The 19,622-nt window shown below is 55.7% G+C and overlaps 3 protein-coding genes across 5 annotated transcripts; all 3 read left to right on the plus strand.

The window, feature by feature from the left end:
• Nucleotides 1–206: 206 nt before the first annotated feature.
• On the plus strand, nucleotides 207–3,817 carry HOXB8 (homeobox B8). Of its 3 annotated transcripts, XR_011071924.1 has the most exons (3): nucleotides 207–905; nucleotides 1,709–2,292; nucleotides 3,591–3,817. XR_011071924.1 is itself a non-coding variant. In XM_068530660.1 (2 exons), the coding sequence occupies exons 1-2, from the start codon at nucleotides 482–484 to the stop codon at nucleotides 2,014–2,016; spliced, it is 732 nt and encodes a 243-aa protein (XP_068386761.1). In that variant the 5' UTR covers nucleotides 207–481; the 3' UTR covers nucleotides 2,017–2,863. The 3 variants fall into 3 exon arrangements, 2 of the variants coding, with proteins under 2 accessions (XP_068386761.1, XP_068386762.1); XM_068530660.1 differs by lacking the exon at nucleotides 3,591–3,817 and having other exon boundaries at nucleotides 1,709–2,863; XM_068530661.1 differs by lacking the exon at nucleotides 3,591–3,817 and having other exon boundaries at nucleotides 1,712–2,863.
• An 82-nt stretch (nucleotides 3,818–3,899) lies between these two features.
• Nucleotides 3,900–7,660, plus strand: HOXB7 (homeobox B7). Its single transcript, XM_068530187.1, has 2 exons — nucleotides 3,900–4,690; nucleotides 6,818–7,660. The coding sequence occupies exons 1-2, from the start codon at nucleotides 4,291–4,293 to the stop codon at nucleotides 7,069–7,071; spliced, it is 654 nt and encodes a 217-aa protein (XP_068386288.1). The 5' UTR covers nucleotides 3,900–4,290; the 3' UTR covers nucleotides 7,072–7,660.
• Nucleotides 7,661–10,405: 2,745 nt separating this feature from the next.
• Nucleotides 10,406–19,024, plus strand: HOXB6 (homeobox B6). Its single transcript, XM_068530662.1, has 3 exons — nucleotides 10,406–10,442; nucleotides 16,374–17,129; nucleotides 18,151–19,024. Exons 2-3 carry the CDS (start codon nucleotides 16,715–16,717, stop codon nucleotides 18,408–18,410), a joined length of 675 nt encoding a protein of 224 aa, XP_068386763.1. The 5' UTR covers nucleotides 10,406–10,442; nucleotides 16,374–16,714; the 3' UTR covers nucleotides 18,411–19,024.
• The last annotated feature ends 598 nt before the right edge of the window (nucleotides 19,025–19,622 follow it).

The raw sequence follows: 19,622 nt of genomic DNA on the forward strand, positions 1-19,622 counted from the left end.
CCAATAGGATGCGGGGTCTCTAATGGATGCAAATGATCATGAAAAGACAGTGCAAAATATGAAACAACTCATTTGCAGGGAAGTAAATCACCGAAAACTGTTTATGAACTGGCATCCCTTCTTCGAAATGTAAAGCGAGGACCTCTTTAAGTGGCGGTATATTTTTTTTGGGGGGGTGGGGGGTGGGGGAGGGCGAGCGAGCAGTGGCTGCCATGCAAGCTTAGACTTTTGGAGGCTTCGCTGTCCTTTTCTATTCCTGGAAATCACAAAAAGTGTGGTGGCTTCGAGATCTTCTTCTCCTTTTCTTTCTTTTCTTTTTCCCCCCTCCTCCTTTTCCTCTCCTTTCCTGGCGAGGGTGACCAGGAGCCGGCGAATCCGCGTTTTTTTCTCTCTCTCTCCCTCCCTTTCCCCCTCCCCACCCCCTCCCCAACAGCCCCCAACTACAGCCGCCGCCGCCGCCGCCGCCTCAAAATTCAATAAAATGAGCTCTTATTTCGTCAACTCACTGTTCTCCAAATACAAAACCGGGGAGTCCCTGCGCCCCAATTATTATGACTGCGGCTTCGCCCAGGACCTGGGCGGCCGACCCACCGTGGTGTACGGTCCCAGCAGCGGCGGCAGCTTCCAGCACCCATCGCAAATCCAGGAGTTCTACCACGGGCCGTCGTCGCTGTCCACGGCTCCCTATCAGCAGAACCCGTGCGCCGTGGCGTGCCACGGGGACCCGGGCAACTTCTACGGCTACGACCCGCTGCAGCGGCAGAGCCTGTTCGGTGCGCAGGATCCAGACCTGGTGCAGTACGCAGACTGCAAGCTCGCCGCCGCCAGCGGCCTGGGGGAGGAGGCCGAGGGGTCCGAGCAGAGCCCATCGCCCACACAGCTCTTCCCCTGGATGCGCCCGCAAGGTGAGCTCGCGTCGGGGCCGGCGGGGGGAAGGGAGACCCGGGGCCCAGGCCGGCACGGGGGGTCCGGGCAGGCCAGGCGCGGTTCCGCCAGCCCCTGGAAGACTTGCTTGCTCCGTTCAGATAGGCTCCCCCTTCTTTCCTTCCTTGCTTCCTCCCTCCCTCCCTTCCTTCCTTCCTTCCCTTTCCTTCTTTCTTTTTTTGTTTCCCTTGAAGGAGGTCGCTAAGCGACATTTCCTGAATCCATAAACCCCTCACCCTGCCTGCCTTTTTTTCTTCTTCCCCTCCTTTTTTCCCCTTTTACTGTTTTATGGGGGGTAGTGGAGAAAGGGTGGTGGGAATGGGGCGCTCAACTTTTGCACTTCTCAATTGCTTTATAGTTTAATTACCCTGAAGAAACTTTTCTTCTGGGGCAGAGGCTCTGGGGGCTTTTCAAGGTGGGTCCATTCGTCCCCATCCCGGCTTTTTTATTCTTACTTTTCCCCCTCCTTCACATCCTTCCTTCTAAAGTTTATGGCACTTTTAATAGATTCAACCACCCCCGCCCAACTCTCTGGTGCTGGTTACCAGGGGAGGGGGCTCCCCTTTCTGGCTCCCTTAGATTCAGTGGTGTCTGATCCCCCTCACCCGCCCCCCCTCGGCTGACCGCGGCCTCCCAGCGCTCCCGCCCCTGCACGGGGTAGAAGGTCCCCTGCCCTTATTATACTGGTCTCCTAGGCTGGTTCACGAATCTTCCAACCTTCTCTGTCTCTGCCCCCTCCCCCACCCTCCCCTCCCCTCTGTCTCGCCCTTTCCCCCATTCCCAGCAGCCGCCGGACGCAGGCGAGGCCGACAGACCTACAGCCGCTACCAGACCCTGGAGCTGGAGAAGGAGTTCCTATTTAATCCCTATCTGACTCGCAAGCGGCGGATCGAGGTATCACATGCGCTGGGACTGACAGAGAGACAGGTCAAAATCTGGTTCCAGAACCGAAGGATGAAGTGGAAAAAAGAGAACAACAAAGACAAGTTCCCTAGCAGCAAATGCGAGCAGGAGGAGCTGGAGAAACAGAAGCTGGAGCGGGCCCCGGAGGCGGCGGACGAGGGCGACGCGCAGAAGGGCGACAAGAAGTAGGCTCCAGCTGGGACTGCCAGGGCCGCGGCCGCCCTGCCTCCGCGGGTCACCCGACCGCGCTGCCGTCGCCCGCCCCCGCCCGAGAGAGCTCTGGCCCCGTGAGCGGGGCCCGGAGCCCGGCCTCCCACCGCAGCGTCCCCGCCGCGCCAGTCCCCGCTAGTGGTAGTTTCTCGTAATAGCTTCTGTGTGTGAGCTACCGTGGATCTCCTTCCCATCTCTTGGGGGCCGGGGGGGAAAGAAAAGGATTTTAAGCAAGGACTTCCTCTCCCTGCTAGGGTGAGCGGCTGCGGCCTGGCTGAGCCCCACCCCCACGCCCCTGCCCCGTGTAAAAAGCCTCCTTGTGCAATGGTCTTTTTTCCTTTGAACGTGCTTCTTTGTAATGACCGAGGTACCGATTTCTGCTAAGTTCTCCCAACAACATGAAACTGCCTATTCACGCCGTAATTCTTTCTGTCTCCCTCCCTCTCTCTCTCTCTCTCTCTCTCTCTCTCTCTCTCTCTCTCTCTCGCCTCGTCCTCATTTCCCCTCCCACCCCCCTCCCTGCTGCCCTCCCTAGCTCGCTGGCTTTTTCTCTGGCTTCTCTCTTCCCACCCCCCCCCCCCCACCGCTTTGGTTTAACAATTTTGTCTTAAGTGTTTCTCAAAAGAGGTTACTTTAGTTAGCATGCGCGCTGTGGGCAATTGTTTAAAGTGTTCTTAGGTTTACTGTGAAGAGAATGTATCCTGTATCCGTGAATTGCTTTATTGGGGGGCGGGAGGGCTAATTATATATTTTGTTGTTCCTCTATACTTTGTTCTGTTGTCTGCGCCTGAAAAGGGCGGAAGAGTTACAATAAAGTTTACAAGCGAGAACCCGAGACTTGCCCGGCCCGTACTCCTCATTTGCTCCCGGCGCCTTGCAGAGCTGCGGAGGGGGAAGCCGGTCACCGGGCTCCTGCGTCCGCCTGGCCGTGCAGCGGAGGGGGCGGGGGCTGGAGGCAGGTGGTGCGAGTCCCTTGGCCCAGGGGCGCAGGGGGTGAGGGAGGCGGCTGCGCGTGATTGGAGGAGAGACGAACGAGGGAGGGGAGCCGAGAGAAACCCCCTCCCCTTCCCTTCGCGTTCCGAGGCTGCCGGCCCCGGAGACCCCCCGCGCCCAGGCCATGCGGGAGAGATGCGCCTGGGCTGGTGGCTTTATCTCCCCAACCTCCCACTTTGTTTTTGTGTGCCCTCTCCTGTGTGTGTGTGTGCAGGGGTAGAGGTGGAGTGTGGAGCTGCTGAACAAGCTGAAAAATTTAAAAAAAATTAATTTTTTTCGTACTCTCGTGGGGGGGAGCAGGAGGAGAAGGGAGATGCTCTTCCCTGCCTCTCCCTTTCTGGGACTTGGCCACCTTCGCCCAGCTCCGAGGTGGTGGCTCGCCGCCTTCCTTCCTTCGCTCCCTCTGCTTCTCCAGCAGCCACGCTCGACTGAGGCATCCGCCTCCGGGAACCAGGAGAGCAGCATACCGGGCCACCCTCCTCCCTTCCTTTCTCTTCCCACCCTCTCCACCCCCTTCCTTTTTTAATTTTAAAACCTTTGTTTTATTTTTTATTTTTTAGCCACCAGAAACCGCAGCATCCAACGCCCATGGGCTGGATTCCGCGCCTCTGGGAGCACCCAGGAAACCTCACTCCATCCCTGCCCGTCTGGGGCAGAGAAAGAGCGAGCGAGCCTTGAGGCCAGGCTCACCTCGCTCCTCACCTCGGGAGAAACGGACCAGTTCCGGACCAAGTTCCCCCAAAGGCCCAGCCAGGCTGAAGCGGTCCGGATTAATAAAGACCTGGCCTGCCCCCACCCACCCACTCACCCGGTTGTATGCAATCCCTGCGTTTGTTTCTGGCTGGGTAACGGGCTGGGGAGGAGGGGGTGACAACAAGGATCGCTCTCGGAGGTTATTTATTTTCCGTTCCACTCAATCCCTTCTTCCCCAAATCTCGCCTGCAAGCTGCCTCCAGCCCACGGGGGTCGACAGCGGCCCTTGAGCCCCCAGCCCCAATCCACAGGGCCTGGTTTTCTCATTCATTATTGATCATATTTTATAAATCCAACGCCACACAATTTTTTCCACATTACCGGGAGCCGTGGGGAGGCTGCACGGCTATTGGCAGAGGGGACGTCACGTGGGCGGGGTCACGTGGTCCAGAGAGGAAAAAGGGGGTCCTTTTTGGTGTAAATCTGGACTCTAATTCTGTAATATATCAAGGAATCTCGTAAAACCGACACTAAAACGTCCCTGCCTACAAATCATCCGGCCAAATTATGAGTTCATTGTATTATGCGAATGCTTTATTTTCTAAATATCCAGCCGCAAGTTCGGTTTTCGCTACCGGAGCCTTCCCCGAACAAACTTCTTGTGCGTTTGCTTCTAACCCCCAGCGCCCGGGCTATGGAGCGGGTTCGGGCGCTTCCTTCGCCGCCTCGATGCAGGGCTTGTACCCCGGCGGGGGGGGCATGGCGGGCCAGAGTGCAGCCGGCGTCTACGCGGCCGGCTACGGGCTCGAGCCGAGTTCCTTCAACATGCACTGCGCACCCTTTGAGCAGAACCTCTCCGGGGTGTGTCCCGGCGACTCTGCCAAGGCGGCGGGCGCCAAGGAGCAGAGGGACTCGGACTTGGCGGCCGAGAGTAACTTCCGGATCTACCCTTGGATGCGAAGCTCAGGTAACGCCGCGCACCGAGCAGTCCCGAGCGGTCCCGAGCCGCAGTGGCCCGGGCACATTCCCCGGAAGGCGCCCCCTTCCCGGCCAAGTGCCCCTCTCCGTGTCCAGAGTGCTCCTGGTAGGAGGTCGGCCCTGGGGACGCGGCCCCCCACCCCGAGCCGCGACCCGGCGCGCCGCCCCCATTCCCGTTTTTGCTTGGTGCTCTCAGGCTCGCTCTGTTCCCTAGCGGATCCCTCTCCGCCGACGCCGCGGCGCTCTGAGCCCCCAGCCCACCCGCCCCCCCCACCCACCCACCCTTCCTCCCGTCCTTTTAGCTTTAAATATTTATCAGCCGCGCCGGCACGGGCTGGAGAGGAGGCCGTTTGTCTTGCGGAGGAAGGCTGGGGTTTTCAAAGAATAGCCATTAGGGTCTCCCCCCCTCCCTTCTCCCTTACCCAGCCGGGGATCTCAGCTCTGGGTGTGTCCCCCAGCCCCAGCTTGGATAAGGTCTAGGGGAGGGGGCTGCAGCGCTGAGCAGTTCTCCCCTCCCCCTTTCTTCCCAGCCAACCCCGCTCCCCCATTATTCCCTTCTGGACAATTAGAGGTGGGCTCTAGAGGCCTGGTGGGAGGAGGGGGTGTGAGAGGTGATGAGGATTCAGCCAGGGACACAGAGCCAGAGAGGCAGGTGGAGAGAGGGGGGCTAAGGCCAAGAGAGAGCAGGCTCCTGACCCCCAGTTAACTTGGGAAGGGGGAGGCAGGCGAACTAGAGAAAGGAGCAGAGGCCTCAGGGGAGTACAGCTGGCTTCCTCAGGTGCCCTTCCTAGCTCCCCTGGAGAACTGGCCAACTAGTTTGCAAGTGTCGTTCCAGAAGGGTGGATGTCCTCTTGGGGGAGACGCTAGGACTCCAAGGAGCCAAATCAAGAGTTAGAGAGTGCAGGCCACCGAGGAAGCTGCTGCAGGAACCCCAAGAGACCAGAGGCTCCGTGGGGTCTCCTGACAAGCCTGTCCCAGACATCCTTCATAATGTTGTCCTGGACTCAGAGGCCAATCTCAAGGTCCAGAAGACCCAAGACTTGTGGTCAGATGCTCCCAATCCAGCCAGGGTTGAGGGCCAGGAGGAGCCCAGCTCTTACACTTTCAGTATTAGTGGTCACGGTCCCCATTACCTGCTTCATAATTCAACTGTCTTTCCAGCTGATTTATTAAAGCTCCAATTTTTCTGCTCATAAACATTTAAGCTTGGCTTTTATCTGACTTGAAATTAGGGCCCCTAGCCCCTCCTCCCACTGTCTCCTTCCTAGGAGGGCTGGCACCAGCACCTCCCCCAAGCCTCCTCAGGGTTTGGGGCCTAACCTGGGAAGCTCTTCCCTGCCCTTCAGCCCCCACCAGCCAGATACTGAATGTTCTACCCCAACCCAGGCTGCTGTCTCTCCTCTCCCTCTGTGCCTTCCTGGAGGCCCAAAGATTGCTTTGGAGGGCTGGGTTGTCTGGACAGGTGGGCAGGCAGGACAGCCTGGCCCTGTCTGAACCTCAGCCACTCACTGGAAAATAGTCATCAGAAGGCAGCTGCTCTCCAACTGACTCCACGCTCCAAGGAAATCTGCAAATTCTCACCTCCTCCTCATTCCACAACAGGCTGGGGGAGGGGGGAGACTGGACCTATGAGGCTGTTTGTCTCCTTTTCTTTTTGGGAAAAGCCTTCAGGCCAGGCCTAGAGTCCCACTCCAGGGTCACTTGCATGGTTTCTGTTATCCTGTACCCCCAAAGACCATCAGAGTCAGCATGCAAAAGGGGAGACTTGGGGTTCCTGGTCCCGGAGGATTAACTGCCTTTCATCCCACATACACCCCTTTAGGCACAGGGCCTTCAAGAGCCAGCAGGTTAGACCTTGTGTTCAGAAGCCCTAGGCTAGAAGACTTCCTGGGTGGAAGATGGGAGTGTTTGCCTTGGGAGGTCTGTAGAAAGGTCTGCACGTTGAGGAAAGATGGCAGGCATAGGCTGGGGTATGGATAGTGACAATTTGATGTAATGGGAAATAGGCTCTTCCAACCACCGATGCCAAACCGCATACAGGGTCCAAGAGGGAGTTGAGCACTCTCATGGCTCGTTCCTCACTCACTGATTTTTCTCCTGCAAATAACCTGCGCAGGGACCGACCGAAAGCGAGGTCGCCAGACCTATACCCGCTATCAGACCCTGGAGCTGGAGAAGGAGTTTCACTACAATCGCTACCTGACGCGGCGGCGGCGCATCGAGATCGCGCACGCGCTCTGCCTCACCGAAAGACAGATCAAGATCTGGTTCCAGAACCGCCGCATGAAGTGGAAAAAAGAGAACAAGACAGCAGGCCCCGGGGCCACCAGGCAGGACAAGGCCGAGGCGGAGGAGGACGAGGAAGAGTGAGGGACAGAGGAAGGGCAGAGGAAGAGAGATGAAAAAGGGAAAGAGAGAGAAACCCAGCTCTGGGAACTGAACCAGGAAACTCAAGTCAAATAGGGAGGGAAAAAAAAACCTATTTAAATGGAAAGCAGTTAATTTTTTTTAAGGAGAGAAGGTGAAATTTTGGTTTCTTAACACTGAAAAAAAAATACTACCTATAGGAAAGTCCATCAGGTTTGTTTTGTACAGTATGGGAAGGACATCATCTACCTGTTCTGTAGCTTTCTGGAATTTGCCTCCCCTTTTCTATGTCGCTAATTGTTAAGGTCTTTGGTAAAATCTTGCTGTTTTGTAAGCCCCATCTTTGACGCTGTCTGTGTGGTCTGTGGGTCTGGAATAACATGTGTGGTTCCCCAGCTTCCTGAGCAACACCCCCTTCCCAGTAGTGGCGCTGAAAGGGCCTTAGGGAGCCCCAAGGACCCACCAACTAGCTCAAGTGTCCCCTCTGTGCACCTGGCCTGCCCGCTGCTCCTTGCTCCCACCAGCCCCTGTGATCCTCTTTGCATTCTATGTGTATCTGAAGGATGAAGAAATAAATGCAATTAAAAATAAACAGATCCCCTATTTTCTGTGTCTCCCTAAGGCTGGGAGGGGTGAGGGATAGTCATGCATCCCAGCACTCCTTTGCTCCAACTTCTGCTGCTGGCCCATTTCTTTCTGTGCTGGGGCTTGCTCTTTTTTCTTGTGCCCCTTGCTCTGGGGGCTGCCAACTAGTGAACCTCGGATACCACACACACACATTCCCTTTACATTTTTTTACACATATTGACACACAGATGCACCCAACCACACCTATTTACAGGCTGACACTGCACATAAATAAATATATACATTGTCACACACAGTCACAAACACGCATATTCTTATGTTCACAAATAAACATACAGGCATTCACACATCCCAAACCCTGCCCAGGACACATAGTATTCACATTCACACAAGTAACCCCACATTCATACTCACAGACATTTATACATACCAGGGTACACTCACACATTGGCTCATAAAACACACAGATTCACATTTGCCCCCAAGTAAACACGTCCTTGAGTCCACGTGCCCAGTCGCACACATTCACAAAACAAAACAAAAAACAAACCCCCCACAGTTCCACAAACTCTTCCTCATTCAGGCCTCCACACCAGGCTCTGGCTCGGCACGGCGGCCGAGGCACAAATATAGAGCTGAAATCTTAAGTGCTAGGCCTCAAGCGAAGAAGGAGCGGAAGGAAAGGGAAGGTGACCACCCAAATCCACTCCCCCTTCTCGCGCCGACGGGCGGGCGGCATTGGGCAGAGGCCAGGCCGGCGAGCAAAACCTCCCGGCCGCCCAATCAGGCCTCCAACGTCAAGATGCTCCTGGCTTTCCGCTCGGTCGGCAAACATTTTCCGCAAGAGCTATTCGGTTATTTTATTGCAATTTATTTTACTTTCGTTTATTTTAATTTATCTCATTCTAAATTGACCCAGCGACCCAAGTAAAACTTGAAATTGGGGGAAGAAAATGAGCGCCGATAGCGAGAAGCTGAGCGGTGCGAACTACCCGGCTGCTGTGGCCGCATCCTTGCCGCTCTGAGCCCGGCCGCCCGCCTTCCGCGGGCTGCCTCTGAGCCTTTCTGCTTGCTGTCCGCGCTGCCGGCAACCTGGAATCTTCTCCGGAGTACAGAGAAAGAGAAAAAAGAAAAACATTTGTGTGTGGGGGAGGTTATTTCCTTTCCTGCATTTGGGCGCTGGTAGCTCAATTCAAAATTCGGGCATATTTCAGGGGACCTGGGAAACCTGGGGTGAATCTGGGTTGTTGTTTGTCTCCAAAACACCCCCTTGATTGAGGGATAAATACCCAGAGGACGGTGCCTACGTAGCTAGACCTGCGGAGTTGATTTTTAGTATCTATTCGATTATAAACCCTGGATTTTTTAAATTTAAAGATCGGGCGTTGGAACAGAGAAGGGGAAGAGGGTTGGAAGGAAGCGTGTTTTAGGAGAATCTGTTTAATCTGAATTTGTAAGTAAAAGGCTCCTAAACCTTCAGTTCCCTCATTAATGACCGCACCCCCCCCCCCCCCCGCAGAGCACAGGGAATTGTCCCTGGGAACCTGGGCGTGTGGACATGTGGGTGGGAGAGTCAAGGGTCCGGCTTTACCCTCCTCCAATTTCTGTGGTGCAGAGGCAAGCATCCAGTGGCTAGAGTGTCCGCCTTGGCCCCCATTAGCCTCTTTGGGGCAAAAAGTAGGCCCTAGGAGATCTAGGGCCCCACACCGGCAGTGCTACAAGCTTCACAGGTGGGGTTCCCGCCATCTATAGTGCTGGGAGTGAGGGGGGCATTCAGAGGTGGGAAAGGGGGCACTGAAGCTTTCATTTCGCCCTGATGCAAGTGGTAGCTCTGGACACTGGCTGCTGCTCCTAACTCACCCCCAGATTGCCTTAGAACGGTCCCTGTGTGGAGGTTTTGGGGTGAATTTTTACTAGAAGAGGGGGACAGAGCTCCTGTGAGAATAGGGAGGTTCCAAAAAGAACCCCCCTCCCAGCTGGATGCTTGTGCCTCCTCCGCCTGATTCCCCACACCCCAAATCGCACCCCTTCTCAGATTGGGGTTTCCCCAAAAATCGAGAAGGAGAAGAAAAGAAGATGGCGACTGAGAAAAGCGTGGCTGGTGGAGCAGCCATGAAGAAATGCAATAAATTCCTTGTTGTTTTATGAAAATTTACAACTTTGTGATAGAAGTTTATGAGTGGTTGAATCCAGCGATTGGCCAGCGCCGGTCATGTGGCCGGGCGATCGTGAACATGAACTTTTTATCATTTCCCTGGTGGTTATAATGCAGCATTCTTTTGGACACCACACCTAGATCGGAGCACTGTCGTCCTTCAGGGCTCCAGCCTCTTGATATTTTTATACTTCAGTATCAGCTCGATAAAGCAAAAGAGAGAGAGGAAAAGCGAGGGGGAGAGGAAAGAAGAGAGAGAGAGAGAGAGAGAGAAGGAGGGGTGGGAATTACACAAAAGAGAAAACCAAAAATAATTTTAATTTCTAAGTTAATTTGCTTGCTGATCTGGGATTTTAGTCATCATGGAGGGTAAATGGACAATCTGCCCAGGACTGCAACCTGATACCATTTTTCAAAGCCAGAACTTACTCCATTTTCTCTGCAAATATCAGAAAAGCGAACACCCTCTCTTCCCAAGTCAGAGAAGGGGAAGCAACGGCTCTCAGGTTGGGACAATATTATCTGGAAGATGAAGAAGAAGCCGAACGCTCTCTCTCTCTCTCTCTCTTTTTTTTTTTCCTTTCTCTCCACCCCCTTCAATCGGAGGAAAGAAATCCCAAGCTCTGCAAAGGTAAGGGAGATTCTACAATTTCTTCTTATTCTTTTGCATCGATTTTATAGGGGGTGGGGCTTGGGTTTGTCTCTCTCTTTCCCCCCCAAGACGGGGCTGAACCCCACCTCTGGGCGCTGCAGGGAGAAGCTTCCCAGGACATTCGGTGGCCGAGAGAGGGGTGGCTGCTTCCTGGAGGGGGAGCAAGGCAGGGAGACGGGAAGAGGAACCGAAAGGGGCCACGGAGGCGAGCTCTAAGTAGCCTTTTTAAGCTGGGAGGAGAGGTTTAAGCGAGGGGGCTGCAAAAGAGAGGATGGGGATGTCTGGGCTTCGGACGCCGGCAGAAGCCGGGTGCGACGGCCTCTGTGGGTTTGCGCCCCCTCCCCCTCCCACCATCCTTCCCTTGTTCCGGCCTCCCCCAATTGCCCCCGCGCAGTTCTCTTGCCCGGTGCGGGTATCGGGTATCGGTGGTTTCCCGGCAGCACTGGCACAAGGGGCGGTGGCGCTGAGGGACGTCCTGGTCTCTGGAGGGCCTGGAATCTCCGCAGAGCCAGCGAGGGCGAGGAGGCGTCTAGAGGGACACAGAAAGAACAATTCATAGAGAAATACTCATTATCTCCCTTCGGAGATATTTCTGAAATTAAAGGGCTGTGGGTGGAGGCACCCAAATCGAGGGAGACCTCCCAGGAAGCATGCCTGAAAATGCCCAGGTCGTTCGCCACTCCCGCAGGAGGGAGCCTCGCTCTGCAGGGAGACAATTTTGTGGTTTTTAACGCGGTAGGTTTCAGCGTGTTGATTTCTGTGCAATATTGGTTCTATTACTTGTGTTTTATTGGTATGGATTTTGGTGGAGGAGAAAATTGCCGTGTGTGTCTTGATGTGGAAACATTTCAAACTTTCCTAGATCCAAATGTGGTGATTGTGAAGAAGCTGTTTAACACGTTGCTTTAGGCGTGTAAACAAAAGAGAAAAACAAAAACAAAAAAGAGAAAAATAAAATTAAAAGAAAATCCCATTAGGGGACCTGATGGTGTCCGGGCCAGAAAGCTGCCTGGCACTGAGCTCAGACAGCTAATCCTGTCCCTCCGGCGCCTGATTTCATTCCCCAGCCAGGCCTCCGGGGGCGGGGGTAGGGGGGAGAAGAACCGTAGGGCGGGAGGCCGAGATTCCTAAAGTAGCTGCTGGGGTTGAAAAAGGCACAAGTCGCTAGGTGAGGACTTAAAAATACAGAAGGCTTCTGGGGAAGCTGCCAGACGACCGATAAGGGATTTAGGGCGCGGAGGGCAGGAGAGACTGTGATTTAGTTTGGTTTGCAGGAATAGGTGATTGCTTTACTCTTTTAAAGACCAGATGCAGAGCATTCAGCCTCGGGCCTCTGGTTGCCCAGGGATTGTGGGGTCTGGGTGTGTGTAGGGGGATATTGGCCCTCTCAATCCTGAGCTGAGAAGAGAGAAGCAGCCACTTGTGGCGCTGGAGGGGGGCCCCTGGAGGCACAGGTAGATGCCCTCGAAGCAGGCCCGGAATGGGTGCCTGAAGGGACTCCTAGGCTGCGTAGCCAGAGAAGTTCTCGGCCAGCACCCACGGCACTAAGAGCCTATTCTCAAAGGAAAAATTCCCCAAACTCACCCAGACTAAAGGTCTTTTTCTCCTGTAGTCTTGGCGGGGTATAAATCATCCCTTAGACAGTTTGCTCTGACCCAAATTATGCGGTTTGCTGCCATCTACCGTCCGTTTGGAGACATGCGGCTTCGGCGCCGAATGCCCCGCGACACTGCCTGAACCATGCCCGACGACTGGAGCCCCCGCCGCTCTGGTTCGGCGGGATTCTGGGGACGTCGGCCCAGATTGACGCTTTCCGCTGGATCTTGGTTCCCGCCTGCCCGCGTGTGCATTGGAGAACAAGCGTCCCCTCCCCCTTGTCAGCCTCATCCCAGCTCCAAACCTGGCGGCTGGCTGAGGGAAGCGGCTTTTTCTAGGGCATATTTAAAAAGGACTAATACTTCATCCCGCGGGCAGGGGGCCCTGAATCAAAGGATTGGGGGATCAGAGTCGAGAGCCCTCTCCCCGCTATCCCCCTCCAAGATCAAGAGGGGATCACCAGGGCCGCTAGGGAGATCCGAGGCCAAGGCTGTTCAAGGTTTATTTGGTTTTCTTTTCGGCTAAGGGTGGGGGGGGGGTCCCGCAGGGGAGGCGCTGGCCCGGGCAGTTCCACTCGGTTGTCAAAAGACAAACCGAGTCTGTGTTCTCCGGGTTGGGTGGTGGGTCTTGCCAGTTTCTTGGCCATTTGAGTCTGTGGTGAAGGAATTGAGCCGAGTTTTCTGGAAACTGTTGGTGTCTTGCAAGTGAGTGTGGGTCCCCTTCCCCATTCCCGATCATTTCAAGCGAAATCGACACAAATATGCTTTGGGAAGAAACGGGGAGTGGGAGTGGGGATCAATCAGTAAGGAATCCAACCATTGTAATTTCCGTTCCTGCCGGACCCCTCACACCCGCTTAAGGCGACTGCTTTCCCAGAAGCGGGTGGCGAGGGCGGGGGTACGCGCCGCTGCCGCCGAGTTTGAATATTGGCCCCTGTTTCACGGGTTACTGATTAGCTCGGGCTTTCAAGCCGCAGGAGGAAGCTCTGGCCGCCCCTTTCAAGGTGCTGTGGCCCCAGTTCCTGGGCGGGGGCTCCAGGAAATTGCCTGCGGTGCCAGGCAGGCCGAGGTGTTAGTAGGGTCTGGCCCGGAGCTGGAGGAGCTGCCGAGGTCGAGGGGCCCAGCGGTACTGGGGGCAAACGCGGGGGCTGCGGCCCGGAGCCTTTGGCGCCTCGCGAGTCTGGGCCGCAGGAGCAGCCCTTTCAGCTCTTAAGCAGAGAGTGACTTTCTGGCGGCTAGAAGGCCCGGCCCAGTGCCGGAGGCCCCGAGGGAGCGCTCTCCGAAGGTCTTGGGCCCCTCGGAGGTTTTTTCTTGTGGACAATCCAAAGGACAGATGGGGAGGGGAAGGCGGCTGGTATAGAGGATCGAAACCCTTAAGGGCTCTTAGGGTGCCCAAGGACCTGGGGAGAGGGAGCTGAACTGTCACTGCTCCCCCCTCCATCAGAGAAGATGCCGTTCATTTGCATAATGGAAATGTCTTTGTACTGTGCTTTGGACTGGCCAATTTTAAGGCAATGTTCTCTCTAAACAGCTCTCAAAGAGTGGGAGAGGCCACACTGCTCCCTCTGGGAACATTTGTGTTCCCCAAAACCAGAGAATCACAGAGTCTAGGGGAAGAACTGGGTTGAGATGTTTGAATTCACCCCACCCCAATCACAGTTGGGAGTGGGGTGGGGGAAGGTGCCCACAGTCCTAAGAGCTGGGGGTGGGGGGAGCTTTGCAGCTGAGAGGAAGTGGGAAGCCTGGACAATGTCTCAATCCCCTCCCCTCCACACACCTACTGGCAAATATCCTCCCTGATATTACCGGTGCAGGAGAATTTTACTCCAGAGCTGAACACAACTTACACTTTTCTCTGGGAGCTGGAATGTGTGTACGTCCACAGGACCACAGAGTCACAGCTCAGAAAATTACAATTATAAATCCTGCCTGTGAGATTTCTATGCAATCCTTCTGTTGTGTACTCAAGACTTAGTACACATTTATATCCACCTCTCCATACACACACTTCCTCGTTGAGCAGGGGGAGACACCCCAGACCTGCCGATGGCTGTGCCCACTGTGTATTTACATATTCCCCCTTGGAGACAGACAGACGGCAGTGGACGGAACCACAGACAGATTCATAGAGATCTGGCTCCAGAAGCCAGGCGGCCTCTCGCCCGGCCCTGCCTGCCTGCTCTTTCTCCCAAACAAACGGATCAGACGAATAAACGCTCATAAATACCTCTGGGCTTAGATAAGAGCGATGAGGCGCTATTTCCTTTCATGCCGGACTCCAGGCGCCCAGGCTCTGCCTTTGCGGCTCCATCTCACGACAGGCAACCTGCAGAGGTGAGGTTAATTTGGGGCTATGACTCTAAAGATAAGGCGATTATTCTCGTGCTTCTGTCACAGGGGAAGACTTCCTCCCTCACCAAATCTTATGTTATCCAGGCTTCATGGAAAAGCCCACACCATCCAGTCCTAGTATGAGGACATTGTGGCCAGAGAGGAGGCACAGAGGACTGAGGCCCAAGGCCCCACCTCAGTAGCAAGGAGGAAGGAGGTACACAAGGCACTCTCCCCACCTTGCTCCTCCAGCCCAAATGTTCCCCATTCCTCTCCAGGAGTGGGCCTAACCACAGCTGGATTAGAGCACTTATGACTCTCCGTCATTAGGAGGCTTGAGTTTATTTTCTTAAATCTTGACAAAACCTCCCAAAGAGTTGGGCTAGGAAGTGGTTGATGGGACAACTGGGAATAGCCACTTAGCCATGAAGTTGCAGCCCAGAAGTTGTCCTGAGTTCAGGGAGCCTTGGAGGCCACTTTGCAAGCAACCAAGTTCCCACCCTTGGTCACCAACTTCAGCCCTCTACCTCTTTTCCTAATGTCTTGTGCCATCTTCAGTGGGCAGAATTGTCCCATAAAAAGGAGCCCAAAGAACAAGTCAGAGAAGGGTCAGCCCAGCCCCTTCATCATCAGGTTTTGTCTCCCACCCTGGCCCATTCCTGGCCCCAGGTCCGAAGATTGTCACCCTTTATGCCTGGCCTCCACGTGCACATTAGAATGTTGAAAATATACCATGGCTGAGTCTTCCAGCCTGCCTCCAATGCTCATTTTCCTTAGATGAGAGAGAGAGAGAGTCAGGGATGTACACACTCTCTCACACCAAAGCTTGTAGGCAGCAAGCTGGTGATACAAACATGAGATGTGGTAGGGATTGTAGAGATGCTGAGAGACAAACAGAAGGGTAGTGAGCATCTGGAGAAGGGATATGGAATGATAGTTGTAAGCTGCCTACTGCAACCCCAGGAGGACCCAACCCCCCTCCCTCCTTATAAAACTAAACAAAAACCAAGTCTTGAGAAAGAATTAATTTTAAAAAGAACTGTCAGCTTCTGGAGAGACCTGGAAAAGGAGCAAGGGCTCCTCTCTTCCCGTTGGTCTCTGATTGTCTCCAATATCAGGAGGGTTTGAGGACCCAGAACTGGAGGAGGGAACAATTTCTTCCCTGAACCCAGACTTACTGAAACACCTTTGATTCCTAAGAATCTATAGCCCAGTATATTCTAATGTCTTTTGGGGTAGGAGGTGGGGTGGAGGGAGGGTTGCAGGCAGGATAGGGATCAGACAACCTAGGTTGGAGGATGCCTTTCACCCCTCCTCTCCCTATCCCCCTCTTCCCGGTGCCCCTTCCTGTGCCAAGAGCAAGCAGTACATACTAGAACCAGGCAAGATGTCTTGGGCAGCGGCAGCGGTAGCCTTCCCAGAAGCTCCTAGCCTAGCTGCACAACCAGAGGGAGAAGCTTAGCCTCAGACCCTGCTCCCATTTCCCAGCCTTCTGGGTCCTCTGGGCAGCAGGCTCTGGCCTGTCTCTCAGACCATAAGAGTTGCAGAGAAGCAGGAATAATAAACCCAGGCTTGGAGGAGATGGAGTAGATCTGAGAAACAGGAAAAACGTTTTTCAAAACCTGAGAAGGAGAGGGTTTCTTCTTCTTTGCTTCTCGCTTTCTGAAAACAATGCTGATCAGTGGAGAACTCTTCTCCCCTTCTACCAGTACAAAACCCGAGAAACCAGCCTTCTCCTTTAGTTCTCTTCTAAGGAGATTGAGGTTCAAGATTCGGAGACATTTACCCACCTTCCCTGGAGGGAATAACCCCTGCCTTGCCTAACCCCAAGCAAGGCAGGGGTTAACTTTTCTGAAAACACAATTAACTTTTTCCTATTCTGCGTGGGGAGGGGAGGGATATATTTATTTGATCACTGGGGGATGGGGTGGTATCAATCCAAGTGCTCCCTCCTCCCTCAAAGGCACAGACTCCTCTTTCGCAGATCCTACGTAGGTGGAACAGGACGCGTTGTGCTGTTGGGGAGAGAGAGAGAAAGCAGAAGGAGAAGAAGGAGGGGAAAAAAAGGTTGATAGGTTTGTGCGCGGGTCCCCAGCGCGGGCTGCGCTCCTCCTGGGTGCTATTTGACAATTCCTGCCTCTGCCATTGGTCAGTGTTGGATCAGATGGTTGTATTTCCTTCTGGCCCTCACTGGCACCTCGCCATCCCCCCTCAGCTAAAACCCAATCTCAGATATACTACTAATAGGCGCGGCGCTCGGACTATAAAACACAACAAATCATAAACCCGGCGAAGCAGCAGCGGCCGCGCGCGCCTCCCCTCCCAATGAGTTCCTATTTCGTGAACTCCACCTTCCCCGTCACTCTGGCCAGCGGGCAGGAGTCCTTCCTGGGCCAGCTCCCGCTCTACTCGTCGGGCTATGCGGACCCGCTGAGGCACTACCCCGCGCCCTACGGGCCCGGGCCCGGCCAGGACAAGGGCTTTGCAGCTTCCGCCTATTACCCGCCGGCCGGCAGCGGCTACGGCCGGGCGGCGCCCTGCGACTACGGGCCGGCGCCGGCCTTCTACCGCGAGAAGGAGTCGGCCTGCGCGCTTTCGGGTGCCGACGAGCCGCCCCCGTTCCACCCGGAGCCGCGGAAGTCCGACTGCGCGCAGGACAAGAGCGTGTTCGGCGAGGCGGAGGAGCAGAAGTGCTCCACCCCGGTCTACCCCTGGATGCAGCGGATGAATTCATGCAACAGTGAGTGAGACTTGCTGCGGCCGCCGTGACCCCCACGGGCCCCCCTCCCGGAGCCAGAGCTAGAGAGCACCCCCTTCTCCTCCAGAGAGAGCGTCTCGGGTCGGAGCTTAGGGAAGATTGGGCGCCTGCACCGGTCTCCCGCGCTGCCCTCTCGCCCTCAGGAGTTGCAAAGTTTGCAAAGTCCCAGATGCACTCCGAGTCAGGGGGAACGAGTGGGTTCTCCCGGAGCGCCAGGCCGAAGCCGGGATTCTGGGTCAGGGAGGCGGGCAGGGGCCGCAGTCACTGGCTGGGCTCTCCCTGTAACCCCCAGCTCTGGTCCGATCCCCCACTCCAAGACTGTTCATTAAAAACGGAGTGCGTCATGGGAAGAGGGGCGGCGTGACGCTGGCGAGGGAGGGTTGAGTCTGTCCCGGACTGGTTTTCCCTGGGGGTCGCGGGCTGGGGAAAGATGAGGCACCAGGAAAGGGGTGGTAGTCAGAGGAGGGAGGGAGAAGAAAAAGAAAGAGAGGGAGCGAGCGGAGGGGAACAGAAGGAGAAGCAGGCGCCGGGATCTCAGGTTGGATTATTTGTCGGCCTTAAGTCCCAAATTGATGTCCATTAACGGGACACGAAAGTGAGGCGCCCTTAATGCCGACTACGGATCGATCTACGTCATTACGGATTAAGGGCCGGAATCTATCACAGGATGGTGGGGGAGCCAGATGGATGGAAAGAAAAGATGCGGCTAGGAAGAGACACACCTGGCCAGTGCTTTCCCAGCCCCTCCCCCTAGGCTCAGGTGGGATTTAAAACTGCTCCTCCCATCCCCCCACCAAGAATCTAGACAGAAGGCATAAGCCTAGGAGACCTGGAGGGAATCTGGAGGGGGCGCTGGAGGAGTGAGGAAGGGTGGGGGGCAGGGAAACAGGGAGAGTGGAGGGCATCCCGGGACAGGCTAGAGTCCCCGTTCGAGGGTCGAGTGGGGGAGGGGGGCTCTGGCCCTGGTGACCCCAGGCCTCAGCATCTCCTCTCTGCGTAACAGGTTCCTCCTTTGGGCCCAGTGGCCGGCGAGGCCGCCAGACCTACACGCGCTACCAGACACTGGAGCTGGAGAAGGAGTTTCACTACAATCGCTACCTGACGCGGCGGCGGCGCATCGAGATCGCGCACGCCCTGTGCCTGACGGAAAGGCAGATCAAGATCTGGTTCCAGAACCGGCGCATGAAGTGGAAAAAGGAGAGCAAACTGCTCAGCGCGTCTCAGCTCAGTGCCGAGGAGGAAGAAGAAAAACCAGCCGAATGAAGGCGCTGGAAGGGGGCGGGGGGACGCGAAGGGAGAGGCCTTTGGGGAGCCGAGGGCATCAGAGAGCCCCGAGAAGGCTCTGCGGGCGGGGGAGCCTGGGGACCTGCTCTCCTGCGCGCGACAGGCGGGGCCACTGCTCTCCTGGACGCCCCCGCCCGCAGAGCTCTCGCTGGGCGCTGGGAGGCCGCGCTGCCTGAGCCCAGCCAGCACCCCAGCGCCCCCTCCATCCCCGTGGAACCTCCTGAGCCCAAAGAGGCTCTCCCGTGAGAACTGAGGACCGGACTCACTTGATGTTTCCTGGAAGCAGAGCAAAATGCTCTCGTCCGTGTCGCGTCTCATTTCGTCCATGTCCCCCGTGCACGGTTCAATGGTAGATTCGCAGTCCCCTCAGCGGGGGCCTCGAAGACTCCCTGACCCCAGACCTCTCTCCCAGCCCCTCCCCAAAGCCACTGGAAAGAGCACATACTACCTAGAAGTAAGAAGAGGAGCCTCAGAAGAAAACAAAGTTCTATTTTATTAATTTTCTATGTGTTGTGTTTGTAGTCTTGTCTTAGCTCTGGACGTGAAATACTTCGGTAATAATAATAATATTATTAATAATGATAATAATAATAATAAAGACGTAAAACCTCGCTGCTGGGTCACCTCTGCTCCTCCCCTGCCACTCCCCCACCCCCACCGCCACCCCTGCGTCCCCGTGCCGGAAACTCCGCAGCAAAGGCAGGAGCCCTGGTCGGCCCCAGAGGGCCAGATGCGGCTCGGAAGTTACAGTTGAGATAAAGGCTACAGCGGTTCGGCCCAGGCTCCAGCGCCTCGCCTCGCCGGTTCTGAGGCTCACAACGGCCTCTCCTGGTGCGGAATTGGGGGACTGAGAAGGGCCGTTTCCCTCTCAGTCTCTAGCATTTCCTCGTTTGTCCGTGGCACGAGGGACGCCACCGAGGCCCTCTAGCCGGGAGCTCTTGCAGAGACTGAGCCAGGCGGGTCTCAGTGCCTCAGCAGCGCTGTTCTGTCCGCAGGATCGCCAAGGCCCGTGGTCTTTGGCCTGCCTACATGGCCTGGTCTCCGCCGGCCTTGGCCCTCGGCTCCTGGCCTAAATTGGGGCCACCGGGTATCTATCTCTCTGCCCTCAGCTGAAGGCTCCCGGCACCCCTTCCTGCCTCAAGTAGTAGCTCAGCGACAAGTAGGGGAAGGTGAAGCCGCTGGCAGGCGCTG

Source organism: Eschrichtius robustus, chromosome 20 (assembly GCF_028021215.1).
Source record: "Eschrichtius robustus isolate mEscRob2 chromosome 20, mEscRob2.pri, whole genome shotgun sequence".
Classification (NCBI taxonomy): domain Eukaryota; kingdom Metazoa; phylum Chordata; class Mammalia; order Artiodactyla; family Eschrichtiidae; genus Eschrichtius; species Eschrichtius robustus.

What these genes read in the sequence shown, in the direction of transcription:
- HOXB8 (XM_068530660.1), top strand. Translation starts at nt 482, where the DNA reads ATGAGCTCTTATTTCGTCAACTCACTGTTCTCCAAATACAAAACCGGG. An exon ending in CCCCTGGATGCGCCCGCAAG is followed by an intron (nt 906 to 1,708) that starts GTGAGCTCGCGT and finishes CCCCATTCCCAG; the next exon opens with CAGCCGCCGGACGCAGGCGA.
- HOXB7 (XM_068530187.1), top strand. Translation starts at nt 4,291, where the DNA reads ATGAGTTCATTGTATTATGCGAATGCTTTATTTTCTAAATATCCAGCC. An exon ending in CCCTTGGATGCGAAGCTCAG is followed by an intron (nt 4,691 to 6,817) that starts GTAACGCCGCGC and finishes TAACCTGCGCAG; the next exon opens with GGACCGACCGAAAGCGAGGT.
- HOXB6 (XM_068530662.1), top strand. Translation starts at nt 16,715, where the DNA reads ATGAGTTCCTATTTCGTGAACTCCACCTTCCCCGTCACTCTGGCCAGC. An exon ending in GCGGATGAATTCATGCAACA is followed by an intron (nt 17,130 to 18,150) that starts GTGAGTGAGACT and finishes TCTGCGTAACAG; the next exon opens with GTTCCTCCTTTGGGCCCAGT.